Raw genomic sequence first — 24,389 nt, forward strand, 5'->3', positions numbered from 1 at the left:
TATAGAGGAACTTCTATATTTCCACAATCTATATTAAAGTCTATACGTTCCACAAATTCACATATCCATCGTCTCCAGCACTCACCAATATTTCGTTCTCATCATCCAACTGTGCCCAAATCACACAGTTTATTTCATGAACTCCATGTGACCCTTCATGAACAGAATCGATTACCCATTTCCCCTTTTCAGCTTCTGAATACACAACGATTTTGCCATCAGAGCCAGCACTGGCAATTTTCCCTGTTAATGAAGACCACGCCACAGAATAAACGGGATACTTGTGAACGGCAGGTAAAACAGATTCTACTTCCCATACCATTTCCTTGGTATGCTTGATCGAACTTGGTAGTTCTGGTTTATCTTCCTCTTCCTCTCTTTTTGCTACCCATATTCTCACTGACAAATCATCACTAGCAGAAACTAATCTTAAAATACTTGAATCAGCCGTGGGACTTTTAAAACTTTCAAATTTCGAACACCAAACAGTTCCCTCGTGTCCATTCAAAATACCAACACAAGACCATTCATCCCCAGCGATATCTTGTTGATATATTCTAATTGTATCATCATAAGAAGAACTGGCCAATATATTCATTGATGGATGCCAAGAAACATTCTTCACATCTTGTGAATGATCATTCAACACGGCAACACATTCAAATTCTTCTAAAGTTTCTGGATCAGTTTCCCATATCCAAACAGTTTTATCTCTTGAACAAGAAGCTAAATATTGCCCTTGGAAATTCCAATCAACAGCTTTTACTTCATTCTCATGACCTTCTATAATTGCCATTAAATTCCATTCATTATTAGGACTAGTAAGTATTTCCTTTTGATTAGCAACCACTTCATCAATATCATATTCAACGTCCGGTTCATCAATTCCCCATACACTAATTGTGGAATCAAAGGAACCGGCTGCTAATGCTGGTAAGTCTAAAAAATCCAATTTAGGGGCATCAACTCCACCTAAGGGAGGTTTAAATGCAACTGAACGTATTGATCTTTTATGGGTATCTTCTAACTCAGCAACTAATGGGAATTTCTGTTTAGTGGAGAGCTTGTATAGTTTTGTGGACTTGTCTGTAGATGCCGTGGCAATAATTGGTAAAGTAGGATGGACAGAGACACTCCAAGCCTTATCGTTATGCGCCTTTATGGAGTGTAGTAATTCAACCATATAGAATGTAGTATAATGTATAATTAGTGAATGGGAAGACAACACTTGTTTGCCTTGATTCAGCTTCTTTCTTTTTTTTTTTTTTTTCTATTGGTGTGGTGAAGATTCTCCGATTGAATCTACTTTTGTTTCCAAATTTTTTTTTTGTTAAAGAAGTTTAGGACTAATATTTGTTGTGTCAAAGCGTGGGAAAGGGAACTATGTTGGGACTTCGCCAAATTAGACAGTATCCTATTCATAGAAGTCGTTTAATCAACTTTCGTCGATTCAACTCAACAAACTCGAAAAAACCCGAACAAGAAGAAGAAAACAGTCAGTCTCTGGAGCACAAGAATATACCCTCAAAGCAAGATGATAAAACTGATGTTGGGTCATTTAATATAAAACCAACAACATCAAGATCAGCACCTGCTCCTATGGAAAATACAGGTATTGAACAATTAATGCACAAAGACAATAAACCATATATTCCCAAATTAAAGCATAAAAGAGTATCATTTGAATATCCCAATCTACCAAATCAAGATGAATATACAAATTTGATTGAAAAACCAAAATCAATTACTCGATGGACAAGATATGTACCGAAAATATTGACAGTGATTGTATTAGTATGGTCAGGGTATGCATACCATGTATGGATGACAGATACCGAAGAAGGTGAAGATAGTTCAGATTTATTAAACCCCGAAGAGTTCCACAAGTTTATTGTTACCCACAAGGAGAAAATCGATGATGATCATTATATTATTGAGATAACTCCTAAATTTTTCCATTGGGAGTATAGTCATGGAACCGATCCAGAGGGGAAGAGTTTATGGAAGGGTGATAAATTCTGGTCAGTAGAAATCAAACAACCAGATATCAATGTAGTCAGATCTTATACTCCTTTACCATTATATTACTTAAAATCTGAGTATACCCGATCTGGTGAAAAAGAACCTTTATTGAAAGTCATCAATCCTGAAATAGACGAATATGATAGACATGGCACAATGTGTCTTTATGTTAAGAGATATAATGATGGTGAAGTTTCCAAGTACATAACTGATCGTAACGTTGGCGAAGAGTTGGAATTAAGGGGCCCCAATATTGAATATAAATTTCCTTATCATCCTTTACATAAATTACACAAACGTCCAATTTTCAAAGATTTGCCTTCTAAAGTAGAGGCTGATAATATGATAGAAACCGTTAAACGAGTAAATAATTTACCTGATGTCGATAATATTGTATTTTATGCAGCTGGTACAGGTATTGCACCAATATTACAAGTATTATTTTCGAAAAAACCATATTTGGGACATGTTGATATTCATTATTCTGCAAGACATCCAGGCGAATTAGGTATTTTACAAAGATTTTTGTTATTCTTGGATAAATTAGATCGAATCAATATCACTTACCATTATGACGATCAACCAAAGACTGTTTTGAATGCTAAAGACATTAAACCACCTGGTATACCAAATTACATCACTCCAAAAACTTTAGAAGAAAAATCTAAATTTTTAACTGGGGATGAAATTGAACAATTAAGATTACAAAAAGAACAACAAGGAAAGTCGTTTGATTCAGATATGACGACAAAATTGGTTCAAAAACCAGAAGATAGAGGAGAAGTATTTGAAAGTGGATTGCACCAAGCGAGCAAAACTATTCAACTCCCCAAAAAGACGGCCAGTTTAGCGATTGTATGTGGACCTGAAGGATTTGTTGATTATGTTGCTGGATCAAAAGATTTGGTTAGAAATAAACAAGGTCCAATCAGTGGATTGTTGGGAGACAAAAATTGGGATAACTCAAATGTATATAAACTATAGACTATAGACTATAGACTTACATGTAAATATATATATATATAATATATCGTATTTTGTCTTTGCTCTCGTATATCAAAGCTCATCCACTACAACACCAATCTTTTTACCAAAATGAACCAATACCCTTTGAGCATCTCTAAATTGTGAACAAGAAGTTATTACCTCTTTTAATAATTCTCTTTTGTCAAATCCACAAATTTTTGGATCCCAATCACTCTCATTGGAAGGTGCATCAATAGGACCCAATAATTCATCACATACTTCAAATAATTTAGCTTTAAAACCCAATTCACATATTCTTTGTACATAAGTGGTGAAAAATTTATGGAAATCTTTATTTTCCCCTAACAATTCACAACATAAAATTCGATTTTCTAAATGACTTATTGAAATTGTGTTTTCCAAACTTTCGAATCCTTCTTTCATCAACATATTCTTGGATATCTTATTGAAATATTTACCTCTACCAGTCCTAGTCTTTCTCAATATTTCTTCGTTTGTTTTGTGCTCTAAAAGTTCTATAATTGATTGTTCATCATTAAACATATTCATAGTTTGTGGTTGTTTGGTGGTGCTGGTTTCCGTGCTATCCCAATAATGAGAACCAAAACACCACCAAGATTCTGTAATCGTTTGCCAAACTCCTAAATCTTTATTAAACAAATATCCTGACCCATTGGATAACGTGATCAACGGTATACCAAAAGATGTTACTGCACATAAAGTGATATTGTCAGATTTAACCAACCCTTCTTTATTATATAGTTCCAATAATGGACTTATTGAACACTTGAGTACATTTTTCTTTGCCTCCATATCCCAAACATACAACTCTCCAATACAAGTAACTGCCATCATATACTTCTCGTAACTTTCAAGAAACGATACTGGTGATCCCAAAACAATTGATGGTAAAAGTCTTTTACCAGAAACATGTGAATATGTTAAAATTGTTCCATCCAGCGTAGTGACAGCCCAAAAATTTGAGCCTTCTGTAGCTAATTGGATATACTTGGGCACAAAATCACACCAGATCTCTTTATCCTTTTTCAAATAAGTCAACCTTGATGGTTTAGATTCATTACCAGATCCATTCTTAATGTCAAGTATAAACATACCATCATCGGTCTTGCTTTTCAATTGGAAAAAAAGTCTAACTTTAGGGGTTGCTAGTCTAATTTTTGAAAATGATGTGTTTGGATTAAGTATAACTGACCCAATAAATTTGACTGGTTCCATTTCGCGCTTCAACTTTTTGTTAATACCACCACCAGTAGTATCTTCAGTTCTAGGTCTTTTGTTCTGTTTATAAAACTCTTCAGAAACGGAATACGAAGGTTTATCAAATTCCATGGAAGACTTGATATTATTTGCAACAGGTTTTACCACACTATTTGATCTAGGTAAAACCGAGGAGGCAGAATTCCCACTGGATATTAACATTGGCTGGATACGTCTTTTCCCATTTTTTGTGGTTACTTTCTGTTTATTAAATGAAAGCGACTGACCAGTGGGTTCTGACACCGCAGACGCAATGTTTTTTTGTTTATTTGACTTCCGTGGGCTTGCTTCAGCACGATCATTCATAACAGAATCTAGCATACTGCCCTTTCCATCATCTTCTTCATCGTTATCATCAACATCATCATCCAACGATTGTAATTTTGGAGGGGCAATTACCTCTGGAGTTATGACTCCACCCTTTGCAGTAGTTGATTTGCTTTGACTAGACATACTAACATTCTCTTCTGATTTTTTTTCGTCATTTTCAGTTATACTTGACAGTGAAGTTGTCGATATTGCATTTTTTTGATTTAAAAATTCAATTGGTGGTAGCTGTTTCCGATTCCCAACGGTCTGCTCGTGTGGATATCTAAAATTCATAGGCTCGACCAAGTTGTTTTGCAATTGTACAAATCTCTCCATTGTCTCTTGACTAAATGCATAACCCAATTCATTAGGTTCAAAGTTCCCAATGCATAACTTACCTTGTGATGTACAGAACAATAAAGATGTACCATCGGTAGTCCATGTGATATCGAGTATTTCTCCTTGAACAGCATCTTGTAGTACTGTAATTGGTGTTGACTTTGAAGTGTTCCAAATAGCCATGGTTCTATCGGAACCACCAGATGCAATAACTGAATGAACTTTGCTTGTGTCATGTTCTCTTGATGAAAAAATTTTAGGGTTGAATTTAACCACATCACAAGCAAAATCATGCCCTACTAAACTTTCAATGTTAGTCCATTTTTCCGATCGTGAAATCAAAGATATTAACATTGTTTGATTCTTTGATGCCGTAGGGATAGACACTAAATTTCCATCAGGTGACCAGGATATTCTTTTGTATCTTACATTCAATGGATTTTGACTAAACAATTTGGATATCTTATAAATCAATCGAAACTTGTAGGTATTATTGTCGTCTTTTTCATACAGATATTGGAACACATTTATTTGAGTGTCATCTCCAACAGTTATCAAATAATTATTTGACGGATCAAAGGCAATACTTCTTTGTATAATTGGTTTTTCATGACATATCGATGTCAATTCCTGGAATGTGTCTTTCACAACATCATACAAATACACTTTCCCATCATTTGTACTCCATGCTACCAATCTGTTATCTGCAGAAATAGACAAGTCCACAACCGGGGTTTTCACTTGTGTTTTCAGACCTTTGAAGGGGAATAATTGCTTTGTCTCGGTCTCAAGTTGTTCATGCAAAACATGGAAGAAAACATTTCCATCAACATCACTAGATACGAATCTCTTATTATCCCCTTTAAAAAACCTCACCACATTAACTAAACTCTCGTGACAAGTGATGTTTTGCTTGGGTTCAAGTGATTTCAATTTTAGTCTAACTTCTGGAGAGTTGTTTACCAGTACTAATTTTGACAATTCTATCAATTTTTTCAAATCCCAAACCCCAATTTTTTTATCCACCCCACCAGAAACTAAAATAGTGTTGTCCTGATTAACATCAATGGAATGAATCCCTCCCTTATGATACAGTTGAGGTAATTTTAAAAACTTCATTGCCAATAATTTTGAAGGATTCAAAACAAAGGTTGTGTTTCAATACAACTCTCGATAATAAGGTAGTGGATATGGGTGTCGCAAAGAATAAACAATAATAACAACAAACTGGAGGGTGTGGGGGCGTGTACATTGAAACAAAAAAAACTAAACCACAACAAAAAGTTTTTTTTCTTTCGTCTTCCGTTATTTGCCTCATATAAATTACACATACTTTAATCAAAAGAGAGAGAGATTAGGAAGAAGAAGAGGTAAAAAAAAAAAAAGAGTGAAAACAAGTACGGAGACATTTACCATCACTACTATTAGAAATACATCTAAACCTTTAGTCATTACTAATCCTGTTTTCATTCCCAGTTGAAATTAAATATACCTGAATTATTACTTTTCTTTTTTTGTTTTGTTTGTTTCACATTTGATAGTTAAAGCAAGATGGCCAACGAGGAATATGTGACAGATTCGAGTTCCGATTTCACCGAATATTGGATAGACTTGTTTTTAGGTATAAAGGGAAATGAATACTTTTGTGATATTGACGATGAATACATTCGAGACCGATTCAATTTGACAGGGTTGAATCTGGAAGTTTCCAAATTACCAACTTTAATAGACATAATAACAGATGTTATAGATATAGAACTGCAACCAGAAGAACATAAAGATAGTTTGGAACATAATGCTCGTATATTGTATGGGTTGATTCATGCTAGATATATTTTAACTACTCGTGGGTTAAATAAAATGTTTGAGAAATTCAGAAGTGGCGATTTTGGCTATTGTCCTAGGGTACATTGTCAACTAAACCCTTTACTACCAATAGGTTTGAATGACCAGCCAAGGATGGCTTCGGTTAAATTGTATTGTTCTAAATGTGAAGATCTATACAATCCTAAATCAGGAAGACATTCAGTTATTGATGGTGCATATTTTGGGACTTCATTCCCAGCCATGTTTTTCCAAAACTTTCCAAATACCGTTCCAATACATGCAAAGGATACATATGTGCCAAGAGTATTTGGATTCAAATTGCACGAATATTCAAAGTTGAACAGATGGAGGGAATTACAAAGATTGAAGTTGGAAAACAGATTGAGAAAGAATGGTATACAAATTGATAATGTTGTTGGAGGGTTTATAACAAACGGTGATGACGAGGAGACACAAGATAATAACAATAACAGTAACAACAAACAACTACAAAATGTTTCTTCGCAATACAAGAGTCTGTCGCCAAATCAAAAGTAACACCACCAATTCTGTAAATAATAGAATGTTCAATATATACATAAATAAAGGGAGCGCTTGGTAAGAACAGAGTGTAACACATTTGCATTGTAATGATATGCAATACAACCAGGTATTTAGGTTCTACTTTAATTGTTACAAATAGGATTCGTGTATAGGTTTTTAGCTTAATAGAAGATACATAAATTTTAAAAGAATAACAGATGTTGGTTGGTTGGTGATGAATGGTTGTAAAGTTGAACCAGAAAAAAAAAAAGATGTGTAAATGAAAAAAAAAAAAATGACGAAAACAGTTGCACTAGTGTCCACACAACCCCCTTCCCTCCAAATGTCGTTAAAGTCGATACATACTTTACGCCGATGTTGTCGGCCTCTAACCACAACTACAAGAGGCACAAATACTGTCCAGGAGGTTAGTCAAAATAAACTAGTCATTCCTTCCAACTCGACAGTTTTCTCCATGATTCAACCAACGGGACGAATTCATTTGGGTAATTATTTGGGTGCAGTTAAAAGTTGGAGGACCTTGTCGGAATCAAACACTGATCCTACCAATAAATTCATATATGGCATAGCTGATTTGCATGCTATCACTATCCCCAAGGATCCCATAGAGTTTAAAGAGTATCGGTATGCAGCCATTGCGAGCTTAATAGCCAGTGGATTAGACACATCCAAATGTACACTATTTTTCCAAAGCAGTGTGCCCGAACATTCTGAGTTGAATTGGTACCTCACTTGTATGACAAGCATGGGGGCCTTGAATAGAATGACGCAATGGAAACTGAAGGCACAACAACTGGATGACAGTTCGATATTGGAGGATAATGTGTTGGAAAAGACCAAAGCAGGGTTATTTTGCTATCCGGCTTTACAGGCAGCAGATATCTTGTTATATAAATCAACGCATGTTCCAGTTGGTGACGATCAATCCCAGCATTTAGAATTGTGTCGAAACATTGCTAAAACATTTAATAGTACTTATAAGACCAATGTTTTTCCTCTTCCGAAAACACTCTTGACTCCAGCAAAAAAGATCTTGTCACTTAAAAACCCAAAGAAGAAAATGTCGAAATCAGATCCCATTGCAACTTCTTGTGTGTATGTGACAGACTCTCCAGAAGACATTCAACTAAAAATCAGAAAGGCAACAACTGATTCCGTACAAGGGTCGATATATTATGACCCAATTGAGCGACCAGGTGTATCCAACTTGATAAACATTGTTTCAGGTATTTCCAATAAGCCTGTCGATGAAGTGGTTAAGGATATGTCTGATTTTGTTGACCATAAGCAATTAAAGGACTATGTCACTGAAGTTATTATTAGTGAATTTGACGACAAAAGACAATTGTATGAAGAGTTAATGAAAGATAAGGCATACTTGGATACTATTTGTTCTCAAGGAAGAGACAAAGCCAGAGAGATGGCGCTGGTTAACTTGCACCAAGTGAAACAAATCATAGGTATGGATTAGTGCTCAAACGAAAGAGCTTTGTTTATATTGTACATATATTACTCATAGACTATTCTAAATTACTTGTAAATATACATATATATATAATTGTAATATAGAATCTAATCGACTAAAAGTGATAAAGTGAGTTTGTGGTATATTACACGTCTAAAAGGGTAGTTGTGGTGATGGTTCTCACGTGTTTGTGTTATCAAGTCTTGATATAATCACCAGCAATCATCATGATGGGAGGGTGGGTAGTGTTTTAACACCCAAATAAAACATCCTCTTCCCACAGAGAGAGGAAAAAAAAAACAGGGTTGCGAAATAAAGCTGAGGGTGATTTCTTTGTTCTTAAGATTTCACACTACCATTACTACCACCACCAGCAACAACAATTGTTTTTTTTTTTTCGCGTTGTTTTCATTTCAGTTCTTACCAATCTTCCTACGACGTGTTTCCTTTTTTTTTAGATGATACGAGACTTACACAAATATTCTGTCACAACCTATCAATGGTTTGAAATTCTCTTAATTGATGGCTTCACATTCGTTTATTTCATTTTGCTCTATTGTTTATTACCGTTAAATCAAGTCTCATTTATTTATAGGTTTGGCTTTTTTTTTTTCCCCCTATGTTAATTGAAGCTGCGCTAACAACTTATTCTTTAGCTGACAAATTCCCGTACCACCAATTCTATCGCCAGACACCCATCGAGCAAGGCCAAAAAAAAAACCACAACAAATATAAACAACTCTTTTTTTTTTAGTTACTTATTTTCTTCTTTTCCTTTTTCTTTTCCTTTTCATATTCAACATCATTTGGTATTGATTAGAAGAGTTCCATCCAGTAGTGCTTTTTTGAGTTGGTAAATAACAATAATCACATTTTCAAATAACCAATTTCGCCAACTCCAATCAAAAATCCATAATTGCTCAGCACCAACCCCAACTCACAACCAAACTATTTAGAATATGGCCACTGAAGACCCGTCATCCATCAGGCTGATGCAAATTAAAATCTTGTACTCCTTAGATAATCAACCAAATGTATATTTATCACGGTCAGAAAACACCCTTCCAGTCCAAATAGTTCAAATTTCGCTTGGAATGAATGACGACGAACTAATAACATTAGGTGGTTTAGAATTGAAAGATTGTGTAAAACAAGTTGTACGATCGGCACCTGACACGTTCAACTTGAGTTTTCGTGACTTTGAAGTTTATTACCAAGATATTAGTGAACAACCAGACGAGCCTTTCGTTGCCAACGGTGTTATTTCAAAATTATTAAATTCTAATGAGTCATGTTTGGTTCCTGGACGTGTTTGCCAAAGTTTAGGAGCTGGATCCATATTTGGGAAAAAGTCAAAAATGGCCTCAGAAACATTGGAAATTAGAATGCAATTACGTACCATTGAAATCCCAGTTACCAAAGAAAAAACACCAGCACCAGAACAACAAAGCCACTCACATTCACGTAAATATTCACATTCAAGTCTAGCAAAAAGAAGCAATCTGCAAATCATTATGGAAAGAAAAAGAAACCACGAGTCGTCGTCTCATTATGGTTCAAATTATCCTCCAGTAAAAGCAACAAGAACGTTGTCATTGCCATCATTTGTTAACCCACCAGTAACTACGCCTCGTCATAAAAGAGATAAAGTTGAAGATAGATTTAAAAATGCTCCTTTCTACCTGAATCTGGATAAAGTCACATATACTACTACTAGTACTACTACCAGTAATCGACCTGGACCCCAACGACGCTACCAATCTCCCTCAACATCAACGTCGCTTCAACCACAACGCGCTGCGCGTACTCGATCTATGTTTACTTCCAATATCCCATCAATTTCATCACCTATAAATGAAGAACCTTATTCCGATGATCCTGATTACAATGCCAATGAAGATAATTTCCATAATGAAGATGAAGTATCTAGTGGCGGTAATTCACCAGTGACATCACCATACACTCCACAACAACCACCTTACAAACCACCTACACCAACACAATTACCTGATGATCTCGATAGTATCCGAAGTCATACTATTCAAAGCTCCAAATTAAGTGAAAATCATGGATTGGTTTGTATAAATGAATGTTGTCGTACAACAAGTTCAATCAATTGGAGATATTTTGAAACTGAATATAGACCAGAATATTCCAAAATACTTACCGCTCATAAATTTGACAAAAGGAATTATGAAGGCATGTTGGGTCCATTATGTAATGCGTGCTTTTTATTTTACAAGAATAAAGGATTTATGAGACCTGAACATGTGGTGCGAAAATATATTCATCAACAACGTTATACTGCCAAATTACGTAAGAAACAAAAGGAAGATGAACTGAATCGAACTACTTTGGATGCAATTGCTATGAAAAAGTTTGTTTCTGGAACATCAGTATCGTTGAACGCAGGATCTTCACCTGCTGGCAGTTTCCCAGCACCTAGTCATACTCCTTCAGCTATAAACCAAGTAATTCAGAATAAGGCATTGACGTCACATGGAAACAATGGAAACAATAACAATCTCAATTACGATCCAACACCACCTGGGTTTACACCAGATTATAATGATCTACTACATCAAATAAATATTTACGGAGGTCCATCAACAGATATAGATCCATTACCTGGTGCCACTCCACCAATGGTTGCTACAAAATCCAATACAAGAGTGATAAATGTTGATGCTGGAGGTGCTGAAGGTGCTGAAGGTGCTGAAGGTGAAGAATATAAAAAGGCCACCAAACTAAACACAAGAATCATTGGTGTACCCGTGGAAAGTAACATCGAGGAAGATGATAATAATAAAGAAAACTTACCTCCTAAGATAAACAAAAACCATAACGATTATGATGCTATGATCAGTTCATTCCAAGAAAATAACAATGATTGGATGAGTTTCTTTTCATCTCCTAAACATCATGTTAGTCCCAATTCGAAAACCCCCGTAGATAACCCCAATGAAATTCAAAAATCTCCATTAAAAAATAATGTCAATAAAAAAACCATTGTCAATATGCCTTCATCTCCTTATCAATCAACATTAGATGCAGCATCTGAAAATGGTCATTATGATCAGCAAAATGTTTTGAATGATGAAATAAGTAAAATGATTAATATGAGTCCTTTCAAATCTTCACCTAATCGTGCAAATAGATTGGATACAGGTAATCTGATCATGTCTAATCAAAACAAAGATGAAGATAAAAAGAATCAAGCATCAACTCCAAATACAGAATTCTATTCTAATGATGATGACAGTGAAGGGCATAAAAATATTACGGAAACAGGTTCTACAGTGCTAGAAAAGGAGAATCAATTAGTTTCACATTAAATAGTTATTGTTTATGGCGTTCAATTAGAACAAAGTAATTGTTTTTTTTTTTTTTATTTTCTTCGTTCCCAATTTAATACATGATATATTAATTATATTGCTATTACTATTATCAAAGTTTCTATCTATTCTTTTTCTAACACCAAAATTTATAGATTCTAATATAAAATGGTTTTTCAGCCAATTGAGCTTTTTCTTCGGCTATTTCTTGTTGTAAAACATCTAAATCAACATTGATTCTACCGGTATCGAGATCGATATCTTTTGCTCTAATAAATAATGTCCAATCTCTTTTCCAAATTTTATAACCAATCCAAGATGCTAATATCACAGGGACACCCAAATACGACAAGAAAAAGTCATAAGCATTTGGTTTAGCACCAACAGGGAATAAACCAATATAGAATTGAGCAATTAAATACAAGATATTTAAAGTTAATCCAAAATATGATCCCCAAACACCACTTTGAGCGACAAATGGTAATTCCGTTAATGATCTATTTTGAACTTTCATGGCTCTTCTAAAACGTATATGACTCAAATTAATACTCATCCAAGTGAAAATTGATGAAAGACCAGAAAGAGCTAATAACCAATTAAAAGCAACCACTTGTTTTTCATTATCGGCCGCAATCAATGCAAATAATCCAAATACATTGGTAATAAGAATAGCAAATAATGGTCTTCCGGCTCTATCGATATATCCAGTCCATTTAGGTGCCATTCCTTGTTCTGCAAGAGAGTTCAAAGTTCTTGAAGTTGCATAGACTGAAGCATTACCAACAGATAATACCGATATCAAAATGACGGCATTGATAACACTAGGTAAACCTTTAATCCCCCCGTTAACAATAGCAATCGTGAATGGAGAAGCAGTGACATCAACAGAAGAACTTCCAAGTAATCTTTTATCGTTATAAGGAACCAAAGTTGCAATCATAATAATAGATCCTAAATAAAAAATAACAATTCTCCAAAACACTTGTTTGATCGCTTTAGGTAATGCATGTCTAACATTTGAACTTTCACTTGCAGTTAAAGCAATCATTTCTGTACCCCCAAAGGAGAATGCAGCAGTGATAAGTGAACTGGCAAAACCTTTAAAAGAATTAGCAAAAGGTCCAGGTTCTCTCCAATATTTACCTCCAATAAATTCATGATTTGGTCCACCACCACAAATTAAAACAATTCCTAAAATGATAAATCCAATGACAGCAATGACTTTAATGGTACAAAACATAAGTTCTGCTTCACCATACCATCTCACTCCCAACATTGTAATCACAAGAACAACAAACCAGAATATAATAACAAATACATCAGAATTTATACTGGCATTCCAATATTTGATAGTAATGGCACCAGCAACTAATTCTAATGGTAACAAAACAAAAAATTGTAAGAAATAATTCCAACCAACAGCAAATCCAATACCTGGTTCCAAAAATTTACTGGCATATAAATTGAATCCACCCGATACTGGAAATGCAACTGCCAATTCACCTAATCCTTGCATTGTCATGAAAACCGATATGGCACTAATGGCCCATGCTAGAACAATGGCGGCTGGTCCTCCAGTACTTAATGCACCTCCAGTACCAACGAAAAGACCGGTTCCTATAGATGATCCAATGGCGATCATTTGTAAATGTCTAGTTTTCAATTTTCTTTGTAAATTAGAATTGGCAGCATTGATATTGATTCTTTCGATATCAGTGAGTTCTCTATCGGGGATATCATCTACACCTGTGAGTTTTTCTTGTGGTAAGGCTGGTTTGAATGAATCTTTGATGGATGACCAAATGTTGCTAGATGGCTGTCCTTGTTCAGTAGATGGTGACCTATTCAATTGAACGAATGTATCGTTCGTTTCCTTTTTATGTAGCATGATGTTTTGTAAATTCTTGAGTAGATAAAAGAAAACTAAACAACTAACAACAGAGAAGGTTCTTTTTTAAATATTTACAAAAGAAGAAGAAGATGAGGAAGAGGAGAGGAGTACTTTTATTTTTATATATAATGAAGTCATTTGCTTACTTACTCACACCACATATAATTCATATTGTCAAAAGCTAAGAAATCAAACAAATCGCAAAATAAAAAAAAAAAAAAAGAACTTTTTTTATTTTTTAAACTCCTAATTACATAGTCATAAAAGGAAACTAAGAGATTTTTATAAGTTTTCAAAAGGCAACTTGATGAATGAGTCATAAACTTATGAGGACTTTGAACAGGTTGAGTGAAAACTTTTCTTGTGTTTTTCGGAAGTGTATAACAACAATAAGCAAAAATTTGGTCATGTCTTGCCGAATCACCAAAATGCCTTGCATTAAGGTTATTTGCCGTTGAAGCGCAAAAAGAACAAAGGAACAAAAGTGCAAAAAAAGAAATTAAATCTGCTGCAGCACAAATTCTAGATTCCATCATGTGAGTTATGAAAAAAAAAAAAAAAAAAAGAGGCAGAAACCAAAATTCGCTTTCACATTCCCTAAAAGTACTAGCTTTGTTTCTTCCGTTTGATTGGTTTTGGTTTGGACTTTGCCTTTGTTTTTCCCATTATCGGATTTTCAGTTGAAAGAACTCTATAGGATGCTTCGATACCAACTACTCGGGGAACCAATAATTTTAAGAATTGTTTGATTTCTTGAATGTCTTTATCTTGTCTTGTGAGTTGAGTAGTCAACTTGTTGTTGTATTCTATCAACTGATGTTCGATTTTTTCTTGTAAATTAGAATGGTATTGTTGTGATGAAGCCTCGAGTAAATGTTGATTATTCTGAATAATTTCCAGAAACTGATTTGTTTGTTCCTGAAACCCCTTTTCAATAATCTTCCAGTGATTTGAAAGCAATTCTTCAATTTGGAGAAAAGATTCGTCTTGTTTGTTCAGAACCAAGTCTTTAGTTTCTAACAACTCTTCTTTAATATCTTGGTTGCAAGACTGCCTCTTATTGGTAATCAATTTTAATTCCTGGATATCTTTTTGAATCTGTTTGATTTGTGAAAGGGTCTCAGTTAGTTTTTTACCTGGAAGTTTCAGAAACGATTTCATGGTTTCTGACATTGTTTGCTTCAAAGTCATTGATTCTAACTCTAATCTAGCAGCACTCAGAATTAAATTACTTGTTTCAATCGATGGTTTGAACTCTTTTGGTTTGAAATTGTTGAATGTTGCAGCAAACGAATCGAAATCACTTGAATAGTCGGTATCTTGTGTTTGTGTAGTTGGTTGATGATGTGACATGACTGGTGATTATTTGTTTGTCATAAAGAATTGTTGCTTTTAGAGGAAGTTTACTTTTTTGCAACCCAAAATGGGGGGTGGCACACAGAGCGTTGGTCGCGGAACAAGAAAGTTGAGGAGGAGATGGAAGGCAGAAAGTGTCAAACAAACAAAAAAAAAAAAAAAAAAAACAGAGCACAACAACAAAAAAAAACCACCACTTACCTTTCAATACCTATACCTCTAGTATCATGTCTGAACTAAGTTCATTTTTAGAAAGTATGTATAACTTATTGGGACTAAACTTTTGGTGATTATTTGGAATACTAACTGAATATTCTTTTTGCAGAGAGAGTGCATGTGATAACATCAGATGCTAGGTTTTTCGAAGGGAAATTAGAAGGATATGATAAATCAACAAACATAATACTAAGTAATTGTATTGAAAGAATCATTTACTCCAAAGATGATGAAGGAGAGGAAAATGAAGAAATATCATTGGGAGTTTATATAATGCGTGGTAATGAAATTGTATGTGTGGGAGAAATAGACGATGAGTTATACAAGTCGATCAATTGGGAAACATTAAAAGGTCATGCTTTGAAAACTACGAAAAATTCATTAAAATAATCGATCGACCAAACAACAACCAAAACTAATAGTTTGTTATGTCTATTGATGTTACACTTACACTATACAATTATTCTTCTTTAACTAATGGAATACCTGCAAGTTTCATTTTAACGGCCAATTCCAATAAATAATCAATTGCTTCATTATAAACTTTTGCCTTCCATACTGTTTCCCCCCAAACGTAAATCCCGTGTCTTCTTACTAAAACGGCAGAAGCACCAGGATAATTTTTAATGGCTTCTTGTAATGAATCAGTCAAATCTTCTTCATGAGGAGTATTTTCAATTATAGGAATTACTAATTTATCATAATATTCCATACTTCCGATTTTTTCAATTTTCCCAGTTTCTTGATTATATTTCAATTTAGGTAAAGCTTTAATTTGTTCAATATGACTAATGACAAATTCTTTTTCATTTTCAAAGAATAATGTCACCATTACTGCATGTTGTGAATGGGTATGAATACAAGCACCAGCATTTCTTAATGTATAGCAACTAATAAACAATGGAGTACATGCACTAGGTTTATATTTATAAGATTTAGTCAATTCTTTAGGAATATCATTTGGAGTACGTAAGATTTTTTCTTGAGGTAATTCAACCAAAAACATTTCCCATGGTTGAATTCTTTCCTTTTGTACACCTGATGGAGCAATATAAACTAAATTTGGATTAGGTCCATCAACATCTCTTATAGAAATACCTCCACCAGTACCAGTGACCCAATTATTATCGTAGAATAAACGACATAATTCACAAATCAAATTGGCAGGATGATTTGGATCTTTGAATTCTTGTTGTAATTCTGGCGATAATACTGAAAGTTTTTTAATGGATGAGTAGTCATCATCTGCATGTTGACAATGACATGGAGCTGACATTATTGTTATTATTATTATTATTATTGAATGGTTAGATGAGTCTATAGTGCTAAGGATTTTGAAAAATTGACAAGAAGCTAAGATTTTAAGTGAATCTTTTTTTTTTTTCTTTCTTTTACTTTGTTGCAATAGAGAGAAAAGTTCACGTGGGTGCCAGTAATACAACAAAAAGTCTAACAAAGATATCAATACTGTGGAGATATTATGATAAAAGACCACTTGTAATGGAAAAGTTAAAAAGTAGATAGTCAACAACAACTCTCATTGTAGTTAATATTTATAAGCATTTAGAGTGGAATGGCTTTATCTTTCTAGTAGTGTGAAGTTCATTGACGTTTGTTGCTACCAAAGAAAGCACTATGAAGTTCCTTCTATAACCTTTTTTGGCACGTGAATGTGTCTTGTTTTGATTTGATAGAAAGATAATCTATTAATAGATGAAAGATGTATCTAAATGATAAAAAAAGTATTGATTGATTCTAAAAGAAAAGTCAATATAAAAAATATAAAAAAAATGTAGAGAAAGTGTAAAGGTTTATATAGTGTGAATTGAGTTGATAACTTTGCAACCAATTCTGAACACGTATAATTGATAATGTTGGGATAATTAACACATTTTAAGAATGTGTGAAATATGACGAAATATGCAGGATCGTCAACTATCCCACCCACCCACCGACAACTTAAATGAGATATTCTCAAATACTTTGATAAGCAAACTCTTAGAACGAAAATGAATTTGAACACTGACAAAAAAAAAAAAAAAAAAACTACTGGGTACAGAAGAAACTTAGATCCACCACCACCACCACCACCAACACCAACTCTACAAAAGAAACAAAACATTCTCTTATCATCATTATGTCTGGATTAGAACAATCATTATTTCAATTAAAATTTACTGCTAAACAATTAAATCGACAAGCAACAAAAGCTTCTAAAGAAGAACTTCAAGAAAAAGCCAAAATTAAAAAAGCTTTAAGTCAAGGTAATAATGATATTGCTCAATTATATGCACAAAATGCCATTAGAAAATCTAATGAACGAATAAATTTATTAAGATTAGCTTCAAGAATTGATGCTGTTGCTTCTAGAGTTCAAACTGCTGTAACAATGAGATCAGTCACGGGGAATATGACTCAAGTAATTCGTGGTATGGATAAAGCATTACAAACAATGAATTTAGAAAGAATTTCATTGGTGATGGATAAATTTGAAACTCAATTTGAAGATTTAGATGCTTCAACAAATTATTATGAAACTACTACAAATAATGTTAATGCTTTAACAACTCCACAAGATCAAGTAGATGAATTATTGAATCAAGTTGCTGATGAAGCAGGTATTGAAATGAAACAAGGTTTAAATGCAACAAAAGTGGAAATAACAAATCCAATTGTATCACCAAATTCAATTTCAGAAGAGAAAGAAGATAAATTGGCAGAAAGATTAAGAGCATTAAGAAATTAATTAAATAGAATTGTATTTATTTACTAATATACAAAATTATGAACAAAATGCTATAAAGTAATATTGTTATTATTATTATTATCATTATTATTATTATTATTATCTATAGTTTTATTAAATAAAGTCTCATTTTGTTGAAATTTTATCTTGTTCTTCTTTTTTAATTATAAAACTAACAATATTAACCAAACTTTGAAATCCTTTATCATTACCTTTTATTTTAATTACATGTAATGAAGATGAATTTATTAAATCAATAATTTCAATTTTAAATTTCAATTTTCTACCATTGGCAAATTTACTTGGAATAATTCCTGATATTAATCCAAATTCTTCATCAATATCAACTTTAGAAATTGATCCTTCAATTTTTTTCAATTCTAATTGATATTTAATCACCCTTATTAGTTGAGATGCTGTCAATGAAGTATCAATGATTTTAATATCTTTAGAAGCTACTTTATTTGAACTTTTTCCCGATTGTGCTTCTTTAGAACTTGGTGTAGTTGTTAATGAATGGAAGAATTTCTTAAACCAATTACTACTCTTGGTAGTTTTATCTTCTGTTTGTAAAATGTTTTTCGATCCAACTGATATTCGTGAAAATCTATTATGTCCTTTTATAGGAGATGAAAGTGGTTGTGAAATATTAGCCTTAGCTGCAGTTGTTATTGGTGATGATGCTGACGCTGGCGCTTTAGGTGCTTTAGGTGCTGCTCTATTAGGATTCAATGATAATCTTCTAAATAATGAATTGGATTCTGCAGGTTTCTTGGTATCAAAAGTATCTTGCACTGGACTGGTAATCAATTCCTTATGATCATCATTTAAAACATGTTTGATTTGTTGTTGTTGTTGTTGTTGTTGTTGTTGTTGTTGTTGCTGACCAATTTCATCTTTATTGGAAGCTTCATTATTATTATTGACAATATATGGAGATCGTGGGAACTGAGTAGTACTGAAAATACCCGTCGAATGTCTTGACTTTTTAAAATCATTGGCAATTGAAGGTGATTCATATCCTCCACCTACTGGACTTTCACTGGTTATTTCTGCTAATGAATAATTATGACTATGTGGTCTGGCTTCAAATGAGCTTCTAGCATCGTCATCATCATCATCGTCTTCTTCATCATCGTCTTCTTCACTATTATCATCATAATTCTCATCATCTCTACCATTGAAACCATGATCCTCTCTCCTATCGTGATTACCATTATCTTCTTCATTAACCTCAATAGTGGCTTCTTCAGATGATTGATTTTTAAGTAAAGTTTCCTTGGAATCGACTATGCTTGGCTTATGTGTGTTAACTTTCCCAACATCAGCTACTCTATAACTCAAAAGATCAAAATTAGATAATTCAGTTTCCATTTGATGGATGGTATGGGAACCTGGTATTTGTCCTTGAGATGCATCCGAGTATTCAGTATTAGCAGTACTTGCAACTGAATGTTCTTCATCAAAATCATAGTTCCCACTATCACGAAGTCCACCATGTTTATTTTTTTGTGCATTCGCTTCTTCGTCGTCTTCAGAAGAAGGTACAGAAATAAATGGTTTCTCATCATCCTCAAATTCTTCATCTTCTTTGATTGTTGTCGTATCTCTCATTTTAATTCCTAAACCCAACATGGTAGATGATTTATTATGAGTTCTCCTAACAACTGTGTTTGAATGGTTGAGGGTACTATTCATTATTGTCCAATCTCCTTCTTCATTGGCAACAGTATTTGATCCTAATAACCCACCAAAAGAAAATCTTGAGAATCTTGGATTTGGGATTAATGAAATATTATCATCATCAATTGAATTTTCCATATCCATTTCCTCTTCTTGTTCTTGTTGTTGCTCTTCCTGAACAGAAGGAACAGGTAAACGACTATCTCTAGTTCGAACTTTAGTTACTTCATCATTGTCACTAAACATAGACCGGTAATAACTGCTTTGATTGCTATTTCTTTTGTTTACTGATGTTTTAGAAATTGAAGGTGACATGGCAGTTCTTTCCTTTGCATTGAATTCCTCAATTGTAAGTGCTTCATTGGTAGAAGCATCCTTTTTGTTGGTAGCACCACTAGAACCATTAGTATCGGTTGCAGCATGTAAATAACCTGCCAAATTCTTTGAGCTTGATGTTTTCAATTGTGATGATAAATTACGGGAAACTGTAGGTGCCAAAAATGCTGACAAGTTTTTCGATGTCGATGTTTTGGAAGCACGAGAAAACCGTTTAGGTGAAGGAGCAACGTCAATTCCAAACTTGTGCAATACTTTGGATGCATTTTCATCAATGTTCACTGAGCTACTACTCAAATTTGATGACCCTATAGTATTGGCTCTGGAAACCATGTGAGCCCTTGGATCCAACAGTGATAACCCTGTGGGCATATCTGTTACCGAACGACGATTGGTCGCAAACAATCCTTCAAAATCATTAGCACTTTGATGCTTCTTCAATTTTTCAAGGGCGGCTTTTTGTTTTTCTTGTAATTTTTGCTTTTCATCAAGTTCTCTTTCTTGTTGTTCCAAACGTCTTTTCTCTTCTGCAATACGTTTCTTTTCCTGTTCAAGTTCTTTCCGAGCAAGTTCTTCTGCCTTTAATTTGTTTTCACGAGCTTCATTTCGTTGACGTACTTGTTCAGCCAATTCTCGTTCTCTTCTTGCTAATGACCATGTTTTGCCTCTTTTCACAGAGTTTGTTCTCAATGTTGGAGCCTCAATTGGTGGTGGTGGTAACGATGGTACTGGCGCTGATGGTGGTGGTGGTGGTGGTTTTGAATTCTCCTTGTCATTTTCAAACACTTCTTCACAAATCAATTGAAAATTCAATAAAGATTTATTATTGCCAAAAGTGTCAGTTAAATTTTTCTTGATTTTGTTCAGTTGTTGTTCTTCACCTCTATTCAAAGCCATCAGTGGAATTGGTTGTAAAACTGTAGCACCAGAAATTTCGGGAATTTTGTTTACCGAAGTGGCAGAAGCATTAACACCATTTCTTCCAGCTGATGAATTTGATTTTAAAGAACGAGATGATGTATTTCTACTTCTTGATGCATATATCTGGGTTTTACTATGATGAGCTTTCTTTTTATTAAATGAATTGGATGCACTAAATTGTTTTGGGGTGTTTGGTCTATTGGTGATATTTGATAATACATTCCCCTTTGCCGAAGTAGATTTTTTCAATAATGATCGGTTTGAGTAAATTGAAGATGATTGCTGGATTTTTTTCACTGTGGTATGTTTTTCACCAGTGGCATGATCGGTCACAGTAGTCTTTACGTATGAAGTTGACCTTGGTAAAGATTTGGTAGAATCCAAATCATTGCTACTATTGAATGAATTCGAATTTGATAAATGCTCGTTTCGATATTTCATCAATAAATAATAGAACATTTTTTCTGGGCATCTATTGGGTGACAATAATCTTGAGATTATAGTTTTTTCATCACAATTGTGAAATAAAACTGATAAATTTTTAAGGATTTCCTTGTCTATTTTATCAATAGATTCAATCTGTTTGATATTGATACTGTTTATATCCAAAGTGGTAGTAGAAGAATATGAAACCGATGGTTCTGGGTATTTGGCCAATAATGGATGCGTCAATATAGCATCAATGGTGATACGTTCCCTTGGGTTTACTTTTAACATTTTAGTTATCAAATCTTTAGCTTCAAAACTCAATTCAGGAGGCATATTAAATTTCCCACTTTGGACTTTTAATAATAATTTTCTAATATTTTCATCATCAAACGGTAAATGACCCGTTAATAAGGCAAATAAAATGATCCCACATGACCAGATATCTGAAGGAGCTCCATGATAGTTTTTACCAGCAACAATTTCTGGGGATGCATAATGAGGAGAACCACAAGAGGTTTCCAATAATTTTTCCTTGACTTCTAAAGCAGCCATACCAAAATCGGCAATCTTGATATTTTTATTGAAATCCAATAACAAGTTTTCTGGTTTCAAATCACGATGACAAATGTTGAATTGATGTAAATAATTGATACCATTGATTATTTGTTTAAAATAATTTATTGCCTCGTATTCTTGTAATTTACCTCGTTTGATCAAATAATCGAAAAGTTCACCTCCTTCAATATATTCTAATATCAAGTATAAATCATTTTTATTTTCCCAAACATCATAAAGTCCCATGATATTTGGATGAGATATTAATTTCATAATAATAATTTCACGTTCAATACCATATGGTAATCTTGTAGCATCTTCTTTAGAGCGTTTATATTTGGGATTTTCTAATTTTTTGAAGTTTGATTTAGGAACAATTTTGACAGCGGCTAATTGCCCTGTGGTGGTATTTTTAGCCAACCTCACTCTACCAGTGGAACCTCTACCTAAAGTTCGACCCAATTTCCAAGGTCCAATTTTGTTTTGAGTTTTTCTTTTCTTGTTGGAATTATTGGTGTTGGTAGATATTTGTGATAGACGCTTAGTGGCATTTGTAACCGATTGAACCACTTTATCCACATTCATTGAAGACGAATGATCCAATAGATTATTCGGGGAGTCAAATTGATGTGATGACTTTCTATTAACAACGGTTGACATTTGATTGTAATGGAGATTACTAGATATGTTGGTGCAGTACTATCTAAATAATAAGAATAAAAGAATGAATTATAGTTGGTGGAATACTCCTGGTAAACGAATGACTAGTAAGTGGATTATATGTGTTGATTTTCTTATCCTTGGTTGTATGAAGTTAGTTAGTTGATTGGTTGGAGGAAGGAAACAACTGATAGAAATGTTCTTTTCTCAAAGATAAGAAACAATTAATGCTGTGTGTTTAAAGAATAAACGATGATGAAGGGAGGAGAAGAGAGGAGATGTAAATCAACTGATTGATTGAATGTGTGTTTGAAAAGTAAGTGGCTATTGTCGAACTTGTTGTTGTTGAAAATAAAAGATAGTGATTGATAGAAGTTAGAATGTAGTGGTTGTTGGTTGTTATTTTTTTTTTCTATGTGTCTGTAGAAGAAGAAGAAGAAGAAATATAATAGTAAAAAGGTTCTAGTGGTTGTTGTAAAGATGAACTTCTGAATTGGGCGTGTATTATTTTATTGTTTTTGTTTTCTTGTTGGTTGTTGGTTGTTGGTTGGTTGTCTGAATGAATGAAATTTTTAAATTGTTTTTGGAATCACTGAAATTAAGTAAAGAAAAAAAAAAAAGAAACTGTTTGGTTTGATTTGAGTGGCTTTTTTTCTGTTTTTTTTTTTTTTTCGCGTTGGAAGTAAACATAGTAAATAATAAATGGATTGGAATCGAAATTGGACGAAGGAGGAGGCGGAGACTCAAGACGTAGAGCGGGTAGAAAATGGTCGAGAATGGTCGAAAATGGTAGAAAATGGGTAAGGCAGGTAGTACTAAAATGTGGTGGTAACCTATTGTTGCCTTATGTGTATGCGTGTAGATTTTTACAAAACATCAACAAAAAAAAAAAAAAAAAAATAGAAACTGTCACAAAAAAAAAAAGCGTGTTGAAGCCATTACTGCTTCTGCTACTACTACAATAGTAAATGAACAAAATGGTGTGGTGTAATTTTTCAATAAAGGTTCTGTGCCCTTTCTTCTACTTCTGTCCTCTCTCCTTTTCTTATTAATTGATTGTTTATTTACATTTATCTGTATGAGCTAAATTAAAATTAGTATATATAAATGAATTACAAAATCAAAATTTATTGGTGGTTTGTTAATGGTTGGCGTATTTTTGTGTTTCCCCTTTCATAGAGAGAAAGAAAAAAAAAGAAAACGCGGTCGTTGAAAATTTGCATTCAAATTTAAATTTGAACTTAAAACAGAAAAATCAATACAGAACCTGTATATAGTTTGGTTGACTTACTACTACTACCACCACTGCCACCACATCAACATCAACATCAACCTTAGACCCTAGTTTCATAGTTAGAAACTATTGAATAAATTGAATATTACTGTTGAGATATTGTTTTCGGTAAAGACATTTATTTATGGGCGTTGTTGTTTCTTACCTAAGCAGGATACTCGGATGGAAAGTTCTGAATTGCTCCACAGTCTTATTTA

The 24,389-nt window shown here is 33.7% G+C and overlaps 12 protein-coding genes across 12 annotated transcripts, besides 1 other annotated feature; 6 read left to right on the forward strand and 6 right to left on the reverse strand. All coding sequences in view use genetic code 12, as the record gives it.

Annotated features, from left to right (window-relative positions):
* Positions 1-40: 40 nt before the first annotated feature.
* CD36_52510 (cytosolic iron-sulfur protein assembly protein, putative) lies at positions 41-1,183 on the reverse strand (the record flags this gene model as incomplete). Its single annotated transcript, XM_002420510.1, has 1 exon — positions 41-1,183. The coding sequence occupies one exon, from the start codon at positions 1,181-1,183 to the stop codon at positions 41-43; it is 1,143 nt and encodes a 380-aa protein (XP_002420555.1).
* Positions 1,184-1,383: 200 nt separating this feature from the next.
* On the forward strand, positions 1,384-3,006 carry CD36_52520 (cytochrome c assembly flavoprotein, putative; the record flags this gene model as incomplete). The annotated part of the gene is made up of 1 exon (XM_002420511.1): positions 1,384-3,006. One exon carries the CDS (start codon positions 1,384-1,386, stop codon positions 3,004-3,006), a length of 1,623 nt encoding a protein of 540 aa, XP_002420556.1.
* A 72-nt stretch (positions 3,007-3,078) lies between these two features.
* CD36_52530 (histone transcription regulator, putative) lies at positions 3,079-6,054 on the reverse strand (the record flags this gene model as incomplete). Its single annotated transcript, XM_002420512.1, has 1 exon — positions 3,079-6,054. The coding sequence occupies one exon, from the start codon at positions 6,052-6,054 to the stop codon at positions 3,079-3,081; it is 2,976 nt and encodes a 991-aa protein (XP_002420557.1).
* A 432-nt stretch (positions 6,055-6,486) lies between these two features.
* Positions 6,487-7,299, forward strand: CD36_52540 (beta' regulatory subunit of casein kinase 2, putative; the record flags this gene model as incomplete). Its single annotated transcript, XM_002420513.1, has 1 exon — positions 6,487-7,299. The coding sequence occupies one exon, from the start codon at positions 6,487-6,489 to the stop codon at positions 7,297-7,299; it is 813 nt and encodes a 270-aa protein (XP_002420558.1).
* A 280-nt stretch (positions 7,300-7,579) lies between these two features.
* Positions 7,580-8,776, forward strand: CD36_52550 (mitochondrial tryptophanyl-tRNA synthetase, putative; the record flags this gene model as incomplete). Its single annotated transcript, XM_002420514.1, has 1 exon — positions 7,580-8,776. One exon carries the CDS (start codon positions 7,580-7,582, stop codon positions 8,774-8,776), a length of 1,197 nt encoding a protein of 398 aa, XP_002420559.1.
* Positions 8,777-9,729: 953 nt separating this feature from the next.
* Positions 9,730-12,105, forward strand: CD36_52560 (conserved hypothetical protein; the record flags this gene model as incomplete). Its single annotated transcript, XM_002420515.1, has 1 exon — positions 9,730-12,105. The coding sequence occupies one exon, from the start codon at positions 9,730-9,732 to the stop codon at positions 12,103-12,105; it is 2,376 nt and encodes a 791-aa protein (XP_002420560.1).
* A 136-nt stretch (positions 12,106-12,241) lies between these two features.
* Positions 12,242-13,993, reverse strand: CD36_52570 (amino acid transporter, putative; the record flags this gene model as incomplete). Its single annotated transcript, XM_002420516.1, has 1 exon — positions 12,242-13,993. One exon carries the CDS (start codon positions 13,991-13,993, stop codon positions 12,242-12,244), a length of 1,752 nt encoding a protein of 583 aa, XP_002420561.1.
* Positions 13,994-14,602: 609 nt separating this feature from the next.
* CD36_52590 (conserved hypothetical protein) lies at positions 14,603-15,349 on the reverse strand (the record flags this gene model as incomplete). The annotated part of the gene is made up of 1 exon (XM_002420517.1): positions 14,603-15,349. One exon carries the CDS (start codon positions 15,347-15,349, stop codon positions 14,603-14,605), a length of 747 nt encoding a protein of 248 aa, XP_002420562.1.
* A 230-nt stretch (positions 15,350-15,579) lies between these two features.
* Positions 15,580-15,958, forward strand: CD36_52600 (U6 snRNA-associated Sm-like protein, putative; the record flags this gene model as incomplete). The annotated part of the gene is made up of 2 exons (XM_002420518.1): positions 15,580-15,607; positions 15,678-15,958. 2 exons carry the CDS (start codon positions 15,580-15,582, stop codon positions 15,956-15,958), a joined length of 309 nt encoding a protein of 102 aa, XP_002420563.1.
* A 70-nt stretch (positions 15,959-16,028) lies between these two features.
* On the reverse strand, positions 16,029-16,844 carry CD36_52610 (class II aldolase, putative; the record flags this gene model as incomplete). Its single annotated transcript, XM_002420519.1, has 1 exon — positions 16,029-16,844. One exon carries the CDS (start codon positions 16,842-16,844, stop codon positions 16,029-16,031), a length of 816 nt encoding a protein of 271 aa, XP_002420564.1.
* Positions 16,845-17,204: 360 nt separating this feature from the next.
* Positions 17,205-17,502: a mobile genetic element.
* Positions 17,503-17,705: 203 nt separating this feature from the next.
* Positions 17,706-18,314, forward strand: CD36_52620 (vacuolar protein-sorting-associated protein, putative; the record flags this gene model as incomplete). The annotated part of the gene is made up of 1 exon (XM_002420520.1): positions 17,706-18,314. One exon carries the CDS (start codon positions 17,706-17,708, stop codon positions 18,312-18,314), a length of 609 nt encoding a protein of 202 aa, XP_002420565.1.
* Positions 18,315-18,440: 126 nt separating this feature from the next.
* On the reverse strand, positions 18,441-22,898 carry CD36_52630 (serine/threonine protein kinase, bud growth and assembly of the septin ring, putative; the record flags this gene model as incomplete). Its single annotated transcript, XM_002420521.1, has 1 exon — positions 18,441-22,898. The coding sequence occupies one exon, from the start codon at positions 22,896-22,898 to the stop codon at positions 18,441-18,443; it is 4,458 nt and encodes a 1,485-aa protein (XP_002420566.1).
* Positions 22,899-24,389: the final 1,491 nt, after the last annotated feature.

Source organism: Candida dubliniensis, chromosome 5 (genome assembly GCF_000026945.1).
Source record: "Candida dubliniensis CD36 chromosome 5, complete sequence".
Taxonomy (NCBI): domain Eukaryota; kingdom Fungi; phylum Ascomycota; class Pichiomycetes; order Serinales; family Debaryomycetaceae; genus Candida; species Candida dubliniensis.